The sequence below is a fragment of the Nuphar pumila genome, chromosome 13 (assembly GCF_984573655.1).
Source record: "Nuphar pumila chromosome 13, dmNupPumi1.hap1.1, whole genome shotgun sequence".
Lineage (NCBI taxonomy): Eukaryota > Viridiplantae > Streptophyta > Magnoliopsida > Nymphaeales > Nymphaeaceae > Nuphar > Nuphar pumila.
In genome coordinates, this window is record NC_143261.1 from 7222985 (window position 1) to 7244096 (window position 21112).

Here is a 21112-nt window from a genome sequence, read left to right on the forward strand (position 1 = left end):
AAATACAATAACTGTATATGCCTGTTTATAGAAACAAAAAGAGATACAAAGGTAGATGTACAAAACACAATCCCACCCTAAATGTGATTCCAGGGTTGAAAAATTGCTGATCTTAATCACAACTCAGCTCGAACCTTTGGTATGAAATTTCATTGAGGTATACCCGTGTCAGTATGCTGATCAAATCTCAAGGATCCAACCGAATCAGTTAATCGTAACCCTTTCTTTCTTACCAAACCCTGACCCTAACCAACGAATTCTATCCGGATCGACACCGGGTCATACCCGACCCATTGACATCCTTCCCTGACATGAACCCACCGAACCGAACCTACTTAGCCCATTCCACGGGAGGGCACTTTGGGTAACTCCACAAGAGAAGAAACGGACCCACTTGACTGAGTTTTAAAAAACTAACAGCAAAAGCACGCAATCCGCAGAGGGAGGAGAGCCACCACCATGGGAGGCGGAGGAGCGGTGGAGATGGAGGTGGCGGCGGCGGCGGCGGCGATCGGCGTGTCTGTACCCGTCATGAGGTTCCTCCTTTGCTTCGTGGCGACCATCCCCGTGAGTTGGGCGTGGCGACTCATCCCAGGCGGCGCCTTCCTCAAGCACCTCTACTCGGCCCTCACTGGCGCCGCCCTTTCCTACCTCTCCTTCGGCCTCTCCTCTAACCTCCACTTCCTCGTCCCCATGTCCCTCGGCTACGCATCCATGCTCCTCTTCCGCCGGGCCGCCGGCATCTTCACATTCTTGGCCGCCTTCGGCTACCTCATCGGCTGGTTCGTCACTCTCCCCCCACGGTTTCTGTAGCGATTCATCTATTGTTTTATGCTTTTTTTGGGGTCTTCCGATCGGTTTTGGTTATGTTGGTTTTTGAGGGTTTTTGGAAATTCTTGTTATTTGTTACGTTTTTTGTCATGATTTTTGGTGGATACCTCGTTTTGTGTAGTTTCTCCATTTTTCTTTTGTTTTCTTTGATTTTTGGGTTTCTGTATCGGTTTTGGTTATGTTGGTCTATGAAGATATTTGGGAATTCCTGATTTTTGTTGCGTTTTTTTGAGGATTTGGTGCGTGTATGCGTACGCGAGTGCGTTTATATGACCATATATGGCATTATTGATGTCCACATTGTCACATTAGGTTGATCTATTCAACCTAGGAGTAAATAATGGATATGGTTAGTGACCGGTGAAGCCTTACATTGTTGGTTTATAGCTTTATCAAGGTTTATGTCAGTTGCCCACGAAGGCTCTGCCCATCTGGTAGGGGCCACTCGTGAATGTCACCAAGCTGACAGATGTCATGAGTTCGAAACCCACGGGTGCGCGACGATTGTCAGCGAAATACTGAAGCTGGGTGTGCTCGCTGGTGATCAAGGGGGACTTGGGGTTTTATGTCAATGGTAGAATCCACGCGTGAGCGGGGTGGTTTTCCCCTGTTTATCCAAAAAAGAGAAAAAAAAGGTTCCTGATGTCGATTTGGTTGCTCTTTACGTCGTCTCTCTTTATTCACTAATAAGCTAAGGAAGCATTATGTGCCTTTTTTCTTTTCCAAGTTTGATCAAATTGACATACTGATCACTATTGCATTGCTATGACTGTTTTTTTTTTTAAATTATAAAATTATGACTTCTCTGATTTGATATTGCAGTCATGTATATTATATGAGTGGGGATGCATGGAAGGAAGGAGGCATTGATTCAACTGGTATCTTCTCTTAGGCCTTATGGTTGTTCTTCGTCTTGTTGATACTTCAATGCGGATTAGTTTTGCATCTGATGACAATTGATCAAATTCTACAGGACTCAGGCAATGCTAAAATATAATTCCTTTATACTGTTATTTTCTGTTGTATAAATGATTTAGTGAACAAGTATATGATCCCAACAATTTGATTTAGTAAGTTTTCATAACCACACTTTCGGAATATAGTGTTTGGTTCACAGTAGAAATGAAAAAGGTATAGGAGTTAGTTTTTAGAGAATGTCACTTAAGGTGAAATGTTGGTTTGGAAAAAAATGAATGAAATTTAGAGTTGGTATTTGTCTCGCCACTTCTTGGGCTCTGTCTGTACCTCTCTCTTCTCCTCCCTCAAACTCTCCCATGGCCCTCTGCACCTTTTTTTAATTTTTGCAGCTCATTCGCCCATGGGTTTGGTGGAGAACAGTGGGAAAGTGCTGCCCCCTGTCTAGCAAAAACTTATCTACCAATTTTCTGGCAATCTGGTGCTAAAAATGACTTGTAAAATCTCAGACTGGAAGAAGAACAAGGGTATTTTTTCTGGCTATTTTTCGATCATGTGATCATGGGAAAATGGTAAGGAGAACACCTTTCTTCTGTTTCAGGATTAACATGATGAAGGTGGTGGTGGTGATGAGGATGACAATGTAAGTGATTAAAATGTTCATTGTAGTGGTGGTTATGGATTGATGTTGATGATTGATTATAATAATGATGCTAGTGATAGTAGTGATATTTGATGACAAATAAAAAACCGTTGAAGATGTTGATGAGGTGATGATGATAACATGATAGTGAAAAAAGCATGATGAATATAATGGTGATGTAAATAAGGGTGATGATTATGTTGTTGATAGTGAAGAATAAAAACATGGTGAAACAAAGAATAAAGCACCAAAAAGAATTGATTAAAGTGGCATCATTCAAAATAAAAGCATCTTTTTAATATAAAAATTGACTGAAAAATGAATTAATAAAAAACTTTGTTCTAAAAAAAATGCCATCCGAATAGGGCCTTAAGCTATGTCAGCAGGATACCCTCTTTAACTAAATTATGGTCATCAGTGAATGAAGTGGTTTAGTACATAGCACAGATAGAAGGGAGCTTGGTGGCTTTAAAACCTTCACTTATGAGCATGAAGGATGATGAAATTGAGCTTTTGGCGCTCTACTTTCTATCTTATGTGGTATGGCCTATACTCTTCTAACAGGGCACCCGCACCCATGCAGGTGCGACACTTGGACACAGCTTCCTTTGTGTCAGGTGAAGTCAACCACATTGAGGTCCATTGCTGTCCAAAAGCAGATTCAGTTAACCCTAACCAAGCCCAATTTTATACATACATACATATGCATACATCATACATATACATACATATATATATATATATATATATATATATATATATATATATACATATACATACATATATATACATATATATATATATACATACATATATATATATATACATATATATATATATATATATATATATATATATATATATATATATATATATATATATCTGCACCAATGTGGTATTTTTTATTGATGAGAAATAGCAATTGTAGATGTTAATTTGATTTATTGCATGAATTTATGCATGATGAATTGATGATATGATAATTGTTTTTATTTCATTAGTGTTAACTTAAAACTGTTAAAAGTTATATATATACCCTCCCCGCACCCCCTGCACCCAAGTTTTTTTAAAGTGCCGCATCACCACATCCGCATCCGCACCTATGTGGCATAATAAGGTATGGCCTTCTTGCCTATTTAACTCTGGAGGCTGTTTGAGCGGTACTTCAGACTTCATGTAAACTTCCTAGTTGATGCTGGTAAATGCTTACGTGTTTGGCCATACCTAACATGGTGAGGTTGGTTTATCTTAAACCTTTATTTGTTAGATTTTTACTGTGATTTTAACTTGTGTTTTAAATATATGTTTGCGAGAGCCACTGATATGTCAAGAGATAGCGATTGATAAACATGTTTTGTCTGTGTCTGCAAATAAGAGAGGGCAATAATCTGCTTTAAAAACTCTTCTCATGAGCATAAAAGATGATGAAATTGGGTTTTGGCTTCGTACTTGGTGTCTTTTGTGATGCCATCTTCTGTCTTACAAGGGTATCATTGTTTGAAATTGTTTAACTCTTCAAGGACACTTTATTTTAGTCACAATTAAGCTATCTTCTACATTAATAAATGGTTACTTTCTTTGTCTGCACTATTTTGAATTCTTGCAACTGTTAAAGTGTCTTGTGACATGCATTTCCAACATGGCAAGTAAAACATGATTTCCACACTCAGAAGTTCCTTGTCCCCCATGGAGTGGTTTTTGGCATCTTTGACCATGGGACTTCCAAAAGTTTGAGCAGCCATGCACCATCTTGCATATGTTTGATGGAGGACTTAAGGAAAAGCTTCTATTAATATGTCAATTTTACAAAAATTTTGGTTCTTATCTACCTGACTGACTTTTTGGAAGAAGATAATAATAAGTGCTTTAATTATTAGAGGTTTAAGTCTTCGTGGTGGTACTTTATTGTAGAGGACTTTGGCAGAAGCTTCCACCATTGTGAGTTGGGAATATGATGTATGACCAAGGGTTTGGAAGAAGAGAATCAATATCTTTGAAGATGGTTTTTGATGATTATGGTCATCATGGATTCTATTGCAGTGGTAAGCTCTAGGAACGTGATTACCTCTTGAAAATTGTGGTTTGACAAGCCATGGGTTCAAAACTATGTCACATAGACACGGAAACCAGGCAGCCGTACCCGTGTCAACGCAGCCTGACACAGGTACTGGTACCGGATGCAGCATGGGTACGTATTGGTCCAGATCGGGTGGGGTCCTACCGTGACCGAACCCAATTTTTTGTTTTTGGTCTCGGTGAAAGGTAGGGAGGAAGAAGAAAAAGGAGGAGGAGGAAGAAGAAAAAGAAAGAGGAAGACGAGGAGGAGGAGGAGGAAGAAGAAGAAGAAAAAACATGAGGAGAATGAAGAAGAAGATGGAAGAGAAAGAGGAAGAGGAAGAGAAGAAGGAAGAAGAGGATGAATAAGGAAGAGGAAGATGAGGAGAAGGAAGAAGATGAAAGAGGAAGAGGAGAGGAGAAGGAAGAAGGAGAGAGAGAGAGAGAGAGAGAGAGAGAGAGAGAGAGAGAGAGAGAGAGAGAGAGAGAGAGAGAGAGAGAGAGAGAGAGATTTTGTGCCCTATGTTTTTATTAAAAAGAGAATTTCATTCTCCCTCTCCCTTATTTTTAAAAATTACAGTCACCCCCTTCCCTTACAAACTTTTTCTTTAATTTCTGATATGGACCTTCCCATACCTCTTTTTTTTTCAAAAAATTACAGTCACCTCCCTTACAAACGTTTTTTTTTAATTTTGATATGGACCTTATTATAGATCCACACTTGAACCAGACCCAAACTCTCTTTCTGAATATATATATATATATATATATATATATATATATATATATATATATATATATATATATATATACAGCTGTATCCCCATACCCTCATTTTTTGAAATTGTTGTGTCGTACCCTCCGTACCCATACCTGTACTCGCACTCGTACCCATGTGACATAGGTTCAAAATGATAGGCTTGGGCCCTGCGGGCTACCTGAGTGAGACCTGACCTAGCATTGAGGACCAGATACTCATAATCCATAATTGGAGAATGTGTTATTTCATCTGCATCTTGCACATCTATACCTCATTATGTCAAACATATGGATGTCTTCATAAAATCTATAAATAGGTCAACTACGTTGCATATTGGTAAAACTAATTAAGGCTCTGGACAGTGTTGACATTATGCTTTATGATGCTCTCTGGGCAAGAGCTGTGGTACTTTCTTGATCAGTGCTCAGTTAAAACCTATGTCACATAGAAATGACAACCAGACAACCATACCTGTGTTGACACAACCCGGCACGAGTACTGGTACCAGACGCAACACGGGTACGTGCTGGTCCAGATTGGGTTGGGTCCAACCACAACCCAACCCATTTTTTTTGTTTGACCTCGGTGAAAGGCAGGGCGGAAGAAGAAAAAGGAGGAGGAAGAAGAAAAAGAAAAAAGGAAGAGGAGGAGGAAGAAAATGAAAAAGGAGGAGAAGAAGAAGAACAAAAAGAAACAAGAGGAGAATGAAGAAGATCAAAGAAAAAGAGGAATAGGAGGAGAAGAAGGAAGATGAGGACAAAAGAGGAAGAGGAAGACGAGGAGAAAGAAGAAGAAGATGAGAGAGAGAGCATACTGGATCCTCCTTTTCTTCTTCTAGTCTGCCACACACACACACACACACACACACACACACACACACACATACATATATATATATATATATATATATATATATATATATATATAGAGAGAGAGAGAGAGAGAGAGAGAGAGAGAGAGAGAGAGAGAGAGAGAGAGAGAGAGAGAGAGAGAGAGAGAGATTTTGTGCCCTATGTTTTTATTAAAAAGAGAATATCATTCCGCCTCCCCCTTATTTTTAAAAATTACAATCACCCCCCTCCCTTACAAACTTTTCTTTAATTTCTGATATGGACCTTCCCCTGCCCCTTTTTTTTCAAAAAATTGCAGTCACCTCCCTCACTGATTTTTTTTTATATGGACCTTATTATAGATCCAGACTTGATCCAGACCCAAACTCTTTCTGAATACATACATATATATACAGCCATGTCCTCGTACCATCGTTTTTTGAAATTGCCGTGTCGTGCCCTCTGTACCCGTACCCGTGTGACATAGGTTAAAACTTTTTTGAAAACCCTTTTGAAATTCAACTTCTTGGATTGAAAAATCTTGTTTAATTCTGCTTCTTGGATTGACATGTAAATTATCATATGGAATTATATTATTGTTGGTGAATTACTGATTCAGTCTTTCACTGATTAGGTGCTCTAATGGTTTTGACGCTTAAAGTTATATCATGTGCAATGAATTACAGCGATGGGTTATCAAAAGAAGAAGGCCTTCGGGAGGCCCAAAAGAAATACCGGTTGCTTCAATGCCCTTCCCCAGTTGAGTATATTGGTTACTGTCTTTGCTGTGGCAGTCACTTTGCTGGACCAGTTTATGAAATGAAAGATTACCTTGAATGGACAGAAAATAAAGGGGTGGGTTTGGCAATATAATTTGTTCCTTTTTCAATCTCTTTTAATTTACTCTAAGCAGTTGAGAGTGGAAATTAACTCATTTTTATTCACAGTTATGGAGCCCCGATAATAAGCGAACATTTCCTTCACCATATGGAGCTATGCTGAGAGCTCTTACTCAATCTGCCATTTGCATGGGTTTATACTTGTATCTGGTACCACACTTTCCATTGTCCCGGTTTTCTGAACCTATATATCAGGAATGGGAATTCTGGAAACGGCTGAGCTACCAATACATGTCCGGATTCACTGCTCGTTGGAAATATTATTTTATATGGTCCATTTCGGAAGCATCCATTATAATCTGTGGTCTTGGATTTAGTGGTTGGGCAGATACTGTCCCTCCCAGACCACGCTGGGATCGTGCAAAAAATGTTGATATTATTGGGGTGGAGTTGGCCACGAGTGCAGTGGGGATACCCCTTGTGTGGAACATTCAAGTCAGCACTTGGCTACGCTACTGTGAGTTTCTTTTCATATACTTCCTTTCAAGGGTTTCATAATTCTCAAATGACAAGTTTGCTGTTTGATATGCTTTTAGGGCACATTTAAATCTGAGAGATACAAAGGGAAATTCTCCTTTTAGTGTGAAAAAGGATATCTTTCCATGTCTTCTTAAATATGCTATTGTTTTCCATATTACTAGGAAAAAAAAATTCCATGTTGAGACTGGAGAGATAGAGAAAATTCTCCTGTGTAGAACTTTCTTATCCCCATAATCCTTCCCATGTGTGCAGAGGGGGAGCCAAAAAATCCAAATTAGGGTGGGCACAAATGTGTGTATGTGTGTCGATATATATGAGAGAGAGAGAGAGAGAGTTTGGGTGGGTGAGTTGGAAGCGGGGGAGGCACAGCTTTCAGGTCAGGGTGCCCACCCTGACCCAAACCCCCTAACTTGGAATTTCAGGGTCAGAGTGGGCACTTGCCCACCCTGGCCCATATGTGGCTCCGCCTCTGCATGTGTGTGTGTGGTGCACATTTGTGTGTGCTTCCGGCTGACAAATTCTGGCTAAATTCCAGAAAGACTCTGGCCATTTAGATTGTGTGTATGTGAGAATAAAAATGCATAACAAAAATATAAATATACATGTAGATAGTATATGCATTAGCGGCATTGGTAAATGAATAAACACAGATACACATACACACAGATTGATTATTAAAACTATAAACTAGCTGCGATTTTACATTATGGCATATAAGGTAGTAAACAAAAATGATAAATAAAGTAGCAATAAATAGATAAACAGAAGTATATTATATTTCAACAAGCATATCAAAATAAATTTTTTACATATGTTTCCAGATATGGGAATGATCAACTTGCTTTCTCATCCAATTTTCGAGCGCGACAAACATGGAAAGATTATTTTTGGGACCATTGTTCCTTTTGAAAAAGTTCCTAGCTTCCATTTTCAAATCCTAGGTCAAATTGTCCTACATCCAAAGATGGCCTTAGTTTTTACCATTCTTCTTGCCTAGGAATTTCAATTTTTGAGGCAGCAATACACAGAAAGGTTAGACAGTGTCAGCATGTACAGATCCGTCATTGTATTTATGGATGTTTTCTTTGCAACCTCAGATTTGGTATCTTGCAGATGTTTACGAAAGGCTCATCCAGAAAGGGAAGAAACCAGGATTCCTGCAGTTGTTGGTGACTCAGACAGTTAGTGCTGTTTGGCATGTGAGCAGTGTTTTATCTTCTTGACATTTGGCTTGGATAAATGACTTGATGCACTGGCTGGCCGTTTTGGTTGCACAAGCATATCATATTACAATTAAGCATGCACTTTAAAGAGAGCATGGAGTGTCTTCTAGGAAATTCTTGAAGACCAATAATAAATAAAAAGAAAAAGCTTTTCTCAAGGGTGAAAATAAGAGTGATTTCCTCATATTTCTAGTAGTGATTTATTTTTCACAAATGGATTGTTGCGAGCATGGTCTGGAACCAGTTATCGTAATGACTTGCACTGCTGATCATCTAAAGTCACTTCATAAAGCATGGATCAACATTAGGCTTCCAAAGTATTGCAAAGACATAATTTAGATCGGTTTGACAGTAGTTTGCCTTCATGAGTCCATGAGAAGCATGGATATCAAATATCACTCTTCGATTATGCAGCAAATATTTGTCACCATGGGAAGTTTTTCTCTTTTATATTTTATTAGTCAATTGTTGATTTTATTATGCATCAGATTTATATGAAAAATAATGGATTGTACTTATTCTCTACTGTTTCCAACAATTTTTAAGTGATATTATGTAGAATGAGATTTTTCATGCAAGTACTTGTGCTTCTGGAAAGCAGTAAGACACAAATGGGTTTGATGCAGTGAGAGAACCGCAACCTTAGCTTTGATGAGTACCGACGTGAGGGGCGTTGGTGCAGTGAAGGAATCGGTGTCGTCTCGTTAACAGGCTGCCGTTGGCTGCTCCTTTCAATGCATAGTCATGCAACATATAATAACGCAGAAACAACGTGAAGCAAAGAAAGGCTTGGTTTCACGTAATGGGTACCAGTGTTGACTCGCTTTCGGTGCAGCGAAAGGGGTCGACGCTGAGACACTTGTTGAAAGAAGCACCAAACCCTAGGTAGAGAGAGAGAGAGATAGAGGGAAAGATAGAAGAGAGAGAGAGAGTGAGAGGGAGAGACGGCTGCACAGAGAAAACACTTCATACCTTCATTAGGGCTTCTCTCTATGTTAAATAGAGAGAGGCTAAAAAGACTAATTACATCTAAGCCCTTTATGACAAAATAATTTCAAATAGCCTCTAATATAAAAATATAATATAAAAAGACTTAACTTAAAACCACCTATTCTCAACACTCCCCCTCAAGCTGGAGCATAGATATCAATCATGCTCAGCTTGTCACAACATTTAGAGAAATTAGGTCTCGCCAGAGCTTTGGTAAAAACATCCGCTACTTGATCTTCGGAAGATACATGATCGGTGCAGATAAACCCAGCTTGAACCAGGTCACGAACATAGTGACAGTCAACTTCAATATGTTTAGTCCTTTCATGAAACACTGGGTTGTTGGCAATATATGTAGCAACCCTATTGTCACACATCATCAACATAGGCAGGGATACTTTCTCCTGAAGCTCGGTCAAGACTGATTTTACCCACATAATCTCAGCTGTTGTCTGGGCCATTGCCCGGTATTCAGATTCAGCACTCGACCTGGCTACAACGGTTTGTTTCTTATTCCTCTAGGTAACAAGATTTCCTCCCACAAACACACAAAATCCAGATGTTGACTTCCTATCTTCGACAGATCCTGCGTAATCTGCGTCAGTGTAGGCAACCACATCCAACGATGGATTTCGTTTAAACAACAGACCTTTACCAGGAGATGAATTTAAATACCGAAGAACCATCATAGCTGCATCCCAGTGAACTTTTGTGGGTTTGTTCATGAATTGACTGATTTTACTCACGGCTAATGAAATGTCAGGTCTAGTAACAGTCACATATAGCAACTTACCCACCAAGGATCTAAAGCTGGCACTATCCACATAGTCAGATTTCTCATCGAACATGTGAGTTTTGGGATCCATTGGAATATTAGCTGGCTTAGCTCCTAGCATTCCAGTTTCTTTTAATAAGTCCAACACATACTTTCTTTGAGACAACACTAAGCCCTCTTTGTTTCTTGCAACCTCGATACCCAGAAAATATCGAAGGTGACCAAGATCTTTAGTAACAAAGTGCTTCTGAAGATGATCTTTTGTTGTAGAAATATCTTGGGCACTGCTCCCTGTTAATATGATGTCATCGACGTATACCACCATAACAACAATTCCAGTACTGGTTTTCTTGATAAACAAAGAATGATCTGAAGCTGACCTGACAAATCCAAAGCTCGACATTACCTCAAATAATTTGTGAAACCATGCCCGCGGACTCTGCTTCAGGCCATAAATAGCCTTCTTCAACTTGCACACCTTCTGACACTCCCCCTGAACCTCGAACCCTGGAGGTTGTTGCATGTAGACAGTTTCATGCAAATCCCCATACAAAAAGGCATTCTTGACATCCAACTGAAACAAGGGCCATCTATGGTGCACAGCAACAGAAAGAACAAGACGAATAGTGCCAAGACGAGCAACTGGGGAGAAAGTTTCAAAAAAGTCAACCCCATAAGTCTGAGTGTAGCCTTTTGCAACCAACCGGGCTTTGTACCGTTCAATCGACCCATCCGAGTTATACTTAATGCTATATACCCATTTGCAGCCTACAATATCTGCATCTGTGGGAGGATCAACCAAGTCCCAAGTGTCTCGAGACCATAAGGCATCTATCTCATCACGCATAGCCTGCATCCAGTTGGAGTCGACTAGAGCTTGACTGTGATGAAGCGGAACAGAAGAGGCAGACAGAGCAGAAATAAAATTCTTCATAGATGCCCCAAGATTAGCTTCTGATACAAATTGCGTGATGGGGTAAAGAGTGCACTGTCTCTTTACCTTCCGCAGAGCAATGGGAAGATCAACATCAGATGTAGAGGCAACAGTTTGCTCATAATTACTTACCTGAGGAGAAGGAGGTGATGGCGACATGGAGGTAGGAGGCACCCTGTGCGTGTATACTATGGGAGGGTTTCAGAAGCGAGACACACCTGACACTGGAACCAAGGACTGAGGAGGAAGCGACTCTAACGGAAAGGGAGGAATCGGCAGAGGAAGGATATCACCAAGGCTCTCCTCTAGTCTGGGAGTAGTACTTGAAAAATAAGGGATAGACTCAAAGAAGGTAACGTCCGCACTAACATACTCTTTATGAGATATAGGGTCGTAGCAACGATATCCTTTTTGGTTTTTAGGATACCCAAGGAAAACACATTTAATAGACTGCGCAACAAGTTTGTCTCGATCCGGACCCAGCTTATGCACAAAACACACACATCCAAAAACTTTAGGAGGGATAGGGAAAGAGAGGAGCCTCTGGATGGAGAATTTGAATAAGGATCTGGTCTTCTACAGAGCTTGACGGCATGTGATTTATCAGAAAACCAGCTGTCAGAACCGCATCGCCCCAATATGAAGCAGGCATATTGGATTGAATCATAAGGCACCGAGCAACATTAAGGATTTGTCTATGTTTCCTCTCAGCCACTCCATTTTGCTGAGAGGTATGGGGGCATGTAAATTGAGGTTGAATCCCATTACCCGAATAGAATTGAAGTAAGTCTTTGGATTTGAACTCAAGAGCATTATCAGTGCGAACAATTTTAACACATACATCAAATTGAGTTTTTATCTCGACAATTAAAGATTTAAGAATGACAGGACCTTGAGATCGATCTTTTAACAGGAACACCCACGATAACCTTGAGAAGTCATCAACAATAACTAGATAATAACGACACTGAGACCTATTCGGAATCCTACTCGGACCCCACACATCGACATGAAGAAGATCAAACAATCCTTGACTTGACGGACTCTGACTAGTAGGGAAAGAGCTTCGACAATGTTTTCCCAATTGACATGTTTCACACTGAAAAGAAACTGAGGGAGGTATATGAGGAATGACACGACGAAGTTTTGTCACTAGAAGGTGACCCAAACGATGATGCCACAATAGAGGACTTGAGGATGATGTACCAGCTGAATAGGCCGAAACTTCTTGTTGGAGTAGGTAATAGAGACCACCTTCCTCATAGCCGCCACCGATCTTTCTCCCCGTCAGCAAGTCCTGAAAGGTGCACCCCATAGGATCAAAAATCACTCTACAATTCAAATCTTTTGTCATTCGACTGACGGATAGTAAATTCTGTGGAAACGAAGGAGCATGAAGAACATGCGACAATTGAAGAGTAGGAGTAATAGACATGCTTCCCTGCCCTACAATTGGGGAAGAACTACCATCAGCAAGAAGTACCCCTTTTTGACCAGTCACAGGTTTTAAACCTCAAAAATTACTCGAATTTCCGCACAAGTGACCAGAGGCTCCAGAATCAATGATCCACCTATCACCTTGACCAGATAGGCCATCATCTGCCGAGCACACAACCTCCGCAACAGAAGACTTCGAAGTGGATGATCGTAAAGCAAGGAGCTCGTCATATTCGGCCCTGCTAAGAGTTACATAATCCTTGGAGGAATCTGCATCTGATTTAACCACTGGAGCCATAATATAAACTAATTGGCTAGATTCACAAAATCAAGGAGCAACCACACGCGCACACCCACAATCAACTACGAACCCGACTATATCAAGTTTTGATTTCACCAATGAAATCTGAGAAAAACGACTTGCTACTAGGGATGGCAGTGGACCGGGGAAAAGCGGGGCCCCGCCCCGCCTCGCCCCGTTTGGACCGGGGATGAAGGGTATGAAACGGGGATGGAGGCGGGGACGAAGGTTAAAATCCATCCCCGTCCGGGGGTGGAGGCGGGGATGGACTGGCACGTTCCCCCGCCCCGCCCCGCCCCGCCCCGCCCCATCCCCGTCCCGGCCCCGCCCCATCCCCGCCCCTAACCCTTTATATTTTTACTGTTTACTAACCCTAACTCCCTTCCCTAATTTCCTAACCCTGGAGCCGCCGAGCCGGGCCGTCGCCTCTTCCCCTTCCCCATCCGCATTATCATTGTAGCCGGGCCGTCGCCGACCACCGTTGGCCGTCGCAGGGGGAGGCCTCCACCCTCATACTCAGCCTCCTCTGCAAGCTCGACGAGAGGGCGGAGCTCTACCGAGACGTACTCCTCTCCTACCTCTTCCTTACGAACAATCTTCAGTACATCATCGTTAAGGTGCAGAGCTCCGATCTCCGACTCGTCCTCGGCGACGCTTGGGTGGGAATGCACACCAAGAAGCTTCGGCAGTACGTCGCTAACTACGAGCGCATGGCGTGGAGCGAGGTCGTGGCGGAGATGCCGGTGGTGATCGATGCCGAAAGCGCGAGGCGGGCTTTCAGGCGGTTCAACTCCGCCTTCGAGGAGGCATACCGGGCGCAGACTGCGTCGATCGTGGTGGAGGACATGAAACGGGGATGAAGGCGGAAGCGGGGACGGGGACGGGGCGGGGACGGGGACGGGGACAGGGCGGGGGTGGAGGACATGAAACGGGGATGAAGGCGGGGGTGGAGGATAAAATCCATCCCCGCCGCGGAGGCGGGGCGGGGGTGGAGGATAAAATTTTGAGGCGGGGCGGGGGTGGAAACCTTGTCCCCCGCCCCGCCCCACTGCCATCCCTACTTGCTACTATTCAGATCCAAACTTAAAACAAATTTAAAGAAACTTGACCAGCACCTTCCACCTCAACCGCGGATGGCTATTGGTTGCAAATCAAGATCACACATCCAACACGATAAAGATGTGTCTGGTTTTCAGACTATCACACATCAGTTTTCCGCGACTACACAGTTTTCCACACCAGAGATAAAATCTGGACAGGCTTCAAGTAACACAAGGAATAGCGTGTGTTATCATCACGCATCAGCCACTAAGACAACCAGTAGCAGAACTCAACATAGAATCCCTCAACAAAAACCAATTCCCACAAACAAAATAATTTTCCCACACTGCAGGGAATCACGCCTGCTGCTTAAAAAAAATTCTGCAATAAGTTAACATGCTGCTTTCACAGCACACACTTTCCAGCCAAACAGATCACGACACAGCAGGTAACACGGCTGCTAATATTCATCTTCTGAAATCTAACAACAAAATAGAATCTGAGATAAACTTACCATCCAGATTCACAACTAGCGATAACTTGAGCACGCAAAAACATAAGCCTTCAAAGAACTCCGCAACAATACAGTGCATGAACCACGATACTCCCAGCCATATACTCACAGAAACCACGATAATAAACGAACTCGGCAACAATACAGTGCAGGAAATTACAGCATCACGGCAGAGATAAACACAACAAGGACTCACGGCATCACAGCAAAAAATCAGGGCAGAAAACCACGATCCACCCGCCACAGTCAACTTCCACGTCAATCTTCAGCAGACCCGATCTCCACTTGATGGGTAGCAGCTGGCGACTTCAACCATGACAGCAAGTCTTCCTTGATCACAACAAACATACCCAGATCTGAGTAAGATCTGATTCCTCCCCCTTTTTTTCAGATCTTCACCCTGTACAGGACGAGTTCTGGCACCCTCGACCATTGGGTCTTCATCCACCTTCCAGATCTGGCTTCAGATGTGAGTCATGACCTCCAGTCAGATCTTTATTGTCGTGACTAGGTCTGACTACAAATCTGTCGCCAGATCTGATCTTCACCAAGAGGCGCTGATCGCTGATCAGCAGAGGAGCGATATCCACCAAGAAGTTTTATGCATATGCTGATATTGCTTGAAGGAAACTGAGATTGGAGTTCAGGCACCCAAGATCGCACGTGGCTTTGATACCATGTTGAAAGAAGCACCAAACCCTAGGTAGAGAGAGAGAGAGATAGAGGGAAAGATAGAAGAGAGAGAGAGAGAGTGAGAGGGAGAGACGGCTGCACAGAGAAAACACTTCATACCTTCATTAGGGCTTCTCTCTATGTTAAATAGAGAGAGGCTAAAAAGACTAATTACATCTAAGCCCTTTATGACAAAATAATTTCAAATAGCCTCTAATATAAAAAGATAATATAAAAAGACTTAACTTAAAACCACCTATTCTCAACAACACTAATGAGGCTGACGTTGATGCTACTCGGTCAGCACACAACCCACGTTAATGGGTGCCGACGTGATGCAGTGAGGAGATCGGATTGCACGTGACACAACGAAGGTTGCTGGTAACGATGCATGTTGGTGCTGCAGAGATGAGATTCACGACTGCTGCAGTCATGCAGTATGTTGCGAATGCTAACAAAAAAACCATCGTTGGTTGAACCGTGATTGGCTTTATTTCAATAACAGTTCAATATAAAATGGAAAAGAAACAATGCCTAACAAAGATTAAACAGAATGACTGAAAAGGGATAAAGAAATAAACAAGCAATAAAGATTGCTGCAAAACTGACATGACAGAGAAAAAATAAAAAATAAAGAAAAAAAATTGCAGGGAAGGCAATAGTAAACGACGTATTCTGAAACTTCAAGGCTGCCGCACGCAACCTTAGGAGAGGGTTTTTATAGCTGCTGGTGGATCCGGGTCTCGGGTTCAGTCTGGGACCCAGATCGTCTTCATACTGCTGTTGGGTCTGTGACGTTCTGGACCTGCTCTGCATCATTCTCCCCTGGTTGGGAAGAAGTCGGCTCTGACGACTTGTTGTCTCCTCAGTAAGCATATAAATCAGACACATTGAAGTTAGGCAACATGTATCGATATTCCTGGACGTCTCCAAATCAAAGCCTGTAGATTGGTTTTGAAGCTGACCACCTATACCATCTGCCATTGCACCCCATGGAAGCACAAGCTGAATTTCTGTCCCTCCAGCACGCGGTCTTAGGAGTCTGGCTAGAATACCAACGATACAAGCATGCTTACCAAAAACTAGACCACCTTCTGTAAACTTCACTATATCTGCTCCGGATGCATAGTGGCTTTGCTCACCGTCTATAGAGAAATCCTCATTCAGGATCTTGTTCCCAAAAGCAACCCCACACGGCTTCAAAAGATCAATTATTGCTGGAATGTTCAATGTTCCGTAAAAAGGCCCGTCATTCCCAATTGCCGAAACCATAATAATATTATTTGCCGTCAACTCCCAAACCGTTTCGACAAATGGAAGGTCTAAGTAATCAGGTCCACCAATACGCAAATTTAAGACGTCCATATTTGTTGCAATGGCATAATTGAATGCATCAAGAAACCATGATGGATATGACACCATCTGTTGGATGATCGTGCGGCTGACATCCTTGTGCAGGCCCGCCTCAATGTCATTCAGTTGCACGACAGCTTGTCAGACGTTCGGTTGGACTGGTTCGATCGCCATCGCACTCGGGAGGCCAACAACATCGATGCCCAATCCACCACTCGTTTTCAGCGTGGACGTTGCGTGCGTCTTCCTCGACGACTCGAGGACCACGAGCCGATCTTCAAGTCCATCCATACCTTTTGACAGTCCGACTACATCCTTTTCTAGGCGTAGCAGATCTTCCTGGATCTTTGTCAACATGTCCATCATCTGTATCATCGGATCTTCGTTGCCGGTCTCCTCTCGCGCCTTCCCGCTCTTAGGATCGTCCATCGCTTCTTGGGACATGCCGTTGACCAAGGAAGAGGGGCTGGGCTCTGATACCATTTTGATGCAGCGAGAGAACCACAACCTTAGCTTTGATGAATACCGACGTGAGGGGCGTTGGTGCAGTGAAGGAATCAGTGTCGTCTCGTTAACAGGCTGCCGTTGGCTGCTCCTTTCAATGCACATTCGTGCAACATATAATAACGCAGAAACAACATGAGGCAAAGAAAGGCTCAGTTTCACGTAATGGGTACTGGTGTTCACGCGCTTTCGGTGCAGCGAAAGGGGTCGACATTGAGACACTAATGGGGCTGACATTGATGCTACTCGGTCAGCACACAACCCACGTTAATGGGTGCCGACGTGATGCAGTGAGGAGATCGGATTGCACGTGACGCAACGAAGGTTGCTGGTAACGATGCACGTTGGTGCTGCAGAGATGAGATTCACGACTGCTGCAGTCGTGCAATATGCTGTGAATGCTAACAAAAAAACCACCGTTGGCTGAACCGTGGTTGGCTTTATTTCAATAACAGTTCAATATAAAATGGAAAGGAAACAGTGCCTAACAAATATTAAACAAAATGACTGAAAAGGGATAAAGAAATAAACAAGCAATAAAGATTGCTGCAAAACTGACGTGACAGAGAAGAAATAAAAAAAAAAAACTGCAGGGAAGGTTATAGTAAACGATGTATTCTGAAACTTCAAGGCTGCCGCACGCAACCCTAGGAAAGGGTTTTTTATAGCTGCTGGTGGATCTGGGTCTCGGGTCCAGTCTGGGGCCCGGTTGGGACCCAGATCATCTTTATACTGCTGTTGGGTCTGTGACGTTTCGGACCTGCTCTGCATCAGGGTTGTACATCATTTCTGTCATGGTTGTCCTGGTACTTGTCCGAATTGTGCAAAACAGGTCTCATTCTGGTTGGTATGACTTGGATCTCATAATGGCGTTCTGGGTCCAGATCTGACTTAAAACTTACAAATATTATTTTTCATTTGGGAAGATAAAGCGGGCTGGATCAGTCACAGGTTCAACTCAGATCTGACTGAAAATGTGATTCTGACCCACATCAAACCAGACCAGACCATGTTTGTTCTGAATCCAACCTGGATTCAGACATATTGTACCCAGATCTGACAATGTGGATTGGATCTGGTTTTGACCCATGAATTCCAGCCCATTTTCATCGCTAAAAGCATGCATATGTTATCATTGTTCATCTTCTCATGTTAGTAGGGAATTCTTGGAACTTCAGTTTCTGTTTGTCTTATGTTCATGGGCCTGAAAATTTTCTAATTTTCTTATATTTATTGATTCGCAGGGATTATATGCTGGATACATCATATTCTTTGTGCAGTCTGCACTAATGATTGCTGGTTCAAGAGGTGTCTTTCTATTTATCTTCCTTTGCCCTTTTCTTTGGTAGTTGGGATAAGGCTTGATGATTATATGTGATAACCTTTTTGCTTGTTCACCACCAGCTATCTATAGATGGCAGCAAGCCATTCCAACCAATTTGGATATATTAAGAAAGACGATGGGTTTTATGAACTTTGCCTATACAGTGCTGGTTCTGAACTATTCCTGCATTGGCTTTATGGTTAGTATTCTTCTGCTTGAGCTTCTTTTCTGACTTCTCTTTCCATGAAGGAATGTGTGTGTGCGTGCTTGCATGCACATGTGCTATAAGATCGCTTTACCATCATTGTCTGACTTGTGTCTGTGCATGCATGGGTTTACAAACTTTACATTACAAGCAATAGCCTCTTTGTTTTGACATTTGTCTACCTTCTAGGTTGAATACTAAAATTTTTTAGTGGTTGAACCATAATAATATTGCTGTTGCTTTTGTGGACTGAGCAAATTTACTCTTGGGCCAACTGTAAAATTTTATTCAAGTATTCAATCTGAGTTACCAGAGGCTTCTTAGATAGGCGGGAAGCACGCTCCCCGGAAACTCGCTTAAGGAGCTTTGGAAACTTGATGAGAATCTCAAATATCTCACGCTTCTCCTATTCCTCTCACACGCTTTCTATGTGTCCTTTGGCATTTTTTTCATGTTTTTTATTTGTTTTCTCCCATGCTTTTCACTCACTTCCCTTATGCTTTCTTTAAATTGGTAACCATCATTTTTAGATTTTGACAATTGCACAAAAAAATCATGAAATTTAAGAACAGTCATTTTTACTTTAGTTTTTAGTCACTTCTCATTCGATTATCATTTCACTTCCTATTCGATTTTCATCGCTTCTTTTTGTATTCCTGTTTCTCTTTCAAATTAATTCCTTGCTTCTTGCTTCCTATAAATTTTAAAATGTCTTGCTTCTGCTTACGTTTCTCAGATCATTTCCCATTTTCGCTTCTTAGTCTGGCAACCTTGGATTCAATCATCAAAATGATACGATGCTTGTGTAAATTTTATGCCTCATCAGGCACTTTTTGAAGTTCTCATTTTAGATTAAGAGAACATAGTTAACTACCTGTGTCCCATTGTCCGGTTTACAGAATGCAGAAATATATAGGGTATGTCTGGATTTGTTGGACTGGTTTGGTGTTACCACCATAGAACTCAAGCACTGCCTATGTTTTTTTCTTCCATGGTGTAGCTGAGATCACACCATCTATTTGATGGCTGCTACCAATTGCCATTCTACACTTTAGATGCCAAAAGACCTGGAAAATTTTAAGAATCAGATATAATTTTGTACCTTTAACAAATGGTGATAACCATGTTGTGGAATTGCATCCAAAATTTCATTGTAATTCCACTCTAATGTTATGGATCCGGACATGGTAGGAGCTGTCATTAGGGGAAGTAGGAAACCTGGGATACCCTTATGGCTTTGAAAACTTATTTTTTGCTTGTGAATTACAGTGTTAGCATGCTGGGATACAATCTTAATAAATGCAAGAATGAACAAGGCACATTCAGTTTTCATATTATGGTTTTATCTTGCATGCAGGTCCTAAGCATGCATGAGACACTCGCTTCATATGCAAGTGTATATTATGTCGGCACCATCGTACCGATTGTGCTGATCCTCCTTAGCTACATAATCAAGCCATCAAAGCCAGCAAGATCAAAGCCAGCAAGATCACAAGCTCGTAAAAACAAGTGAAGCAAGTTTGTAAGTGTATGGTGGGTTTAATCCTGTAACCTTGTTGTTGTTCCTTTACTCAAACAGGCGAAGTAATCTGTTACCTGCTGAAGCATGGGAATGAAGTGCCGTCCTTTTTTGCTATTCCATTTTTTAATCTGTTCTGTTGTTTAGATTGGTATTCAGATAATTCTTTCTAATGTTTTCTAATGTTAATTCAAAACAAGGAGAACATTTTATTTTATTTTCTTTTAAATAGGCAAGTTCAGGCCGACCCCCTAGTTTCCCGTGGGATTTGAACCTGAGACCCCTTGATTTTGATAGTGCGACTTAATGATCTGGCTCTCTCACTCGATCCCTCAAAACATGAAAATTTTTAGTCATACAAATGCGGTATTTTTGCTTCATGAGATGGCACCATGAAAGTCGGCTGGGGTAGGGCTGGGGAAGGAGATGAGCTGTTTGCTCGTCTTGTAAAGATCTCATTTGAGCGCCCAAAATGTGTTTGGCAAGCTGAACAGAAATAACAGGTGTTTGACTTGACTTGGCTCATATTGGCTTGTTAAGGAATAATGAATATAAATTCTACACATTTTATATTCAATAATGGGGTATAAAATAAACAGTCGAAATTCTTTGGCTCACAAGCAATAGGTTTTGAGGCTCAAATTCTGTTGTTTCAGCTTTGAACAATGTATTCTTTTTGTAAATGAGTCAAAAGGTATTGAGTTGAAAGCCCATTACTGCTAGCTTCGAACAGTATATCTTTTTTTTGGTAAATGAGTCAGTTCAGTACGAGTTTGGCTCGACTCACCACAAAAATGAGCCAAGCTTGAAGACCTCATGTTCCGTTGGTTTGGTGTGTTTACCAGCCCTATCTGAGAGTCGAAATGCTCCTTTAAGAGGGCGTTTGGATCCACTCATTTATTTTGGA

At 41.8% G+C, this 21112-nt stretch overlaps 1 protein-coding gene across 1 annotated transcript; it reads left to right on the top strand.

The window, feature by feature from the left end:
* Positions 1–442: 442 nt before the first annotated feature.
* Positions 443–20452, top strand: LOC149817643 (lysophospholipid acyltransferase 1-like). Its single transcript, XM_089984380.1, has 8 exons — positions 443–782; positions 1654–1709; positions 6669–6889; positions 6982–7390; positions 8527–8612; positions 18402–18465; positions 18562–18680; positions 20044–20452. Exons 1-8 carry the CDS (start codon positions 460–462, stop codon positions 20197–20199), a joined length of 1434 nt encoding a protein of 477 aa, XP_089840506.1. The 5' UTR covers positions 443–459; the 3' UTR covers positions 20200–20452.
* The last annotated feature ends 660 nt before the right edge of the window (positions 20453–21112 follow it).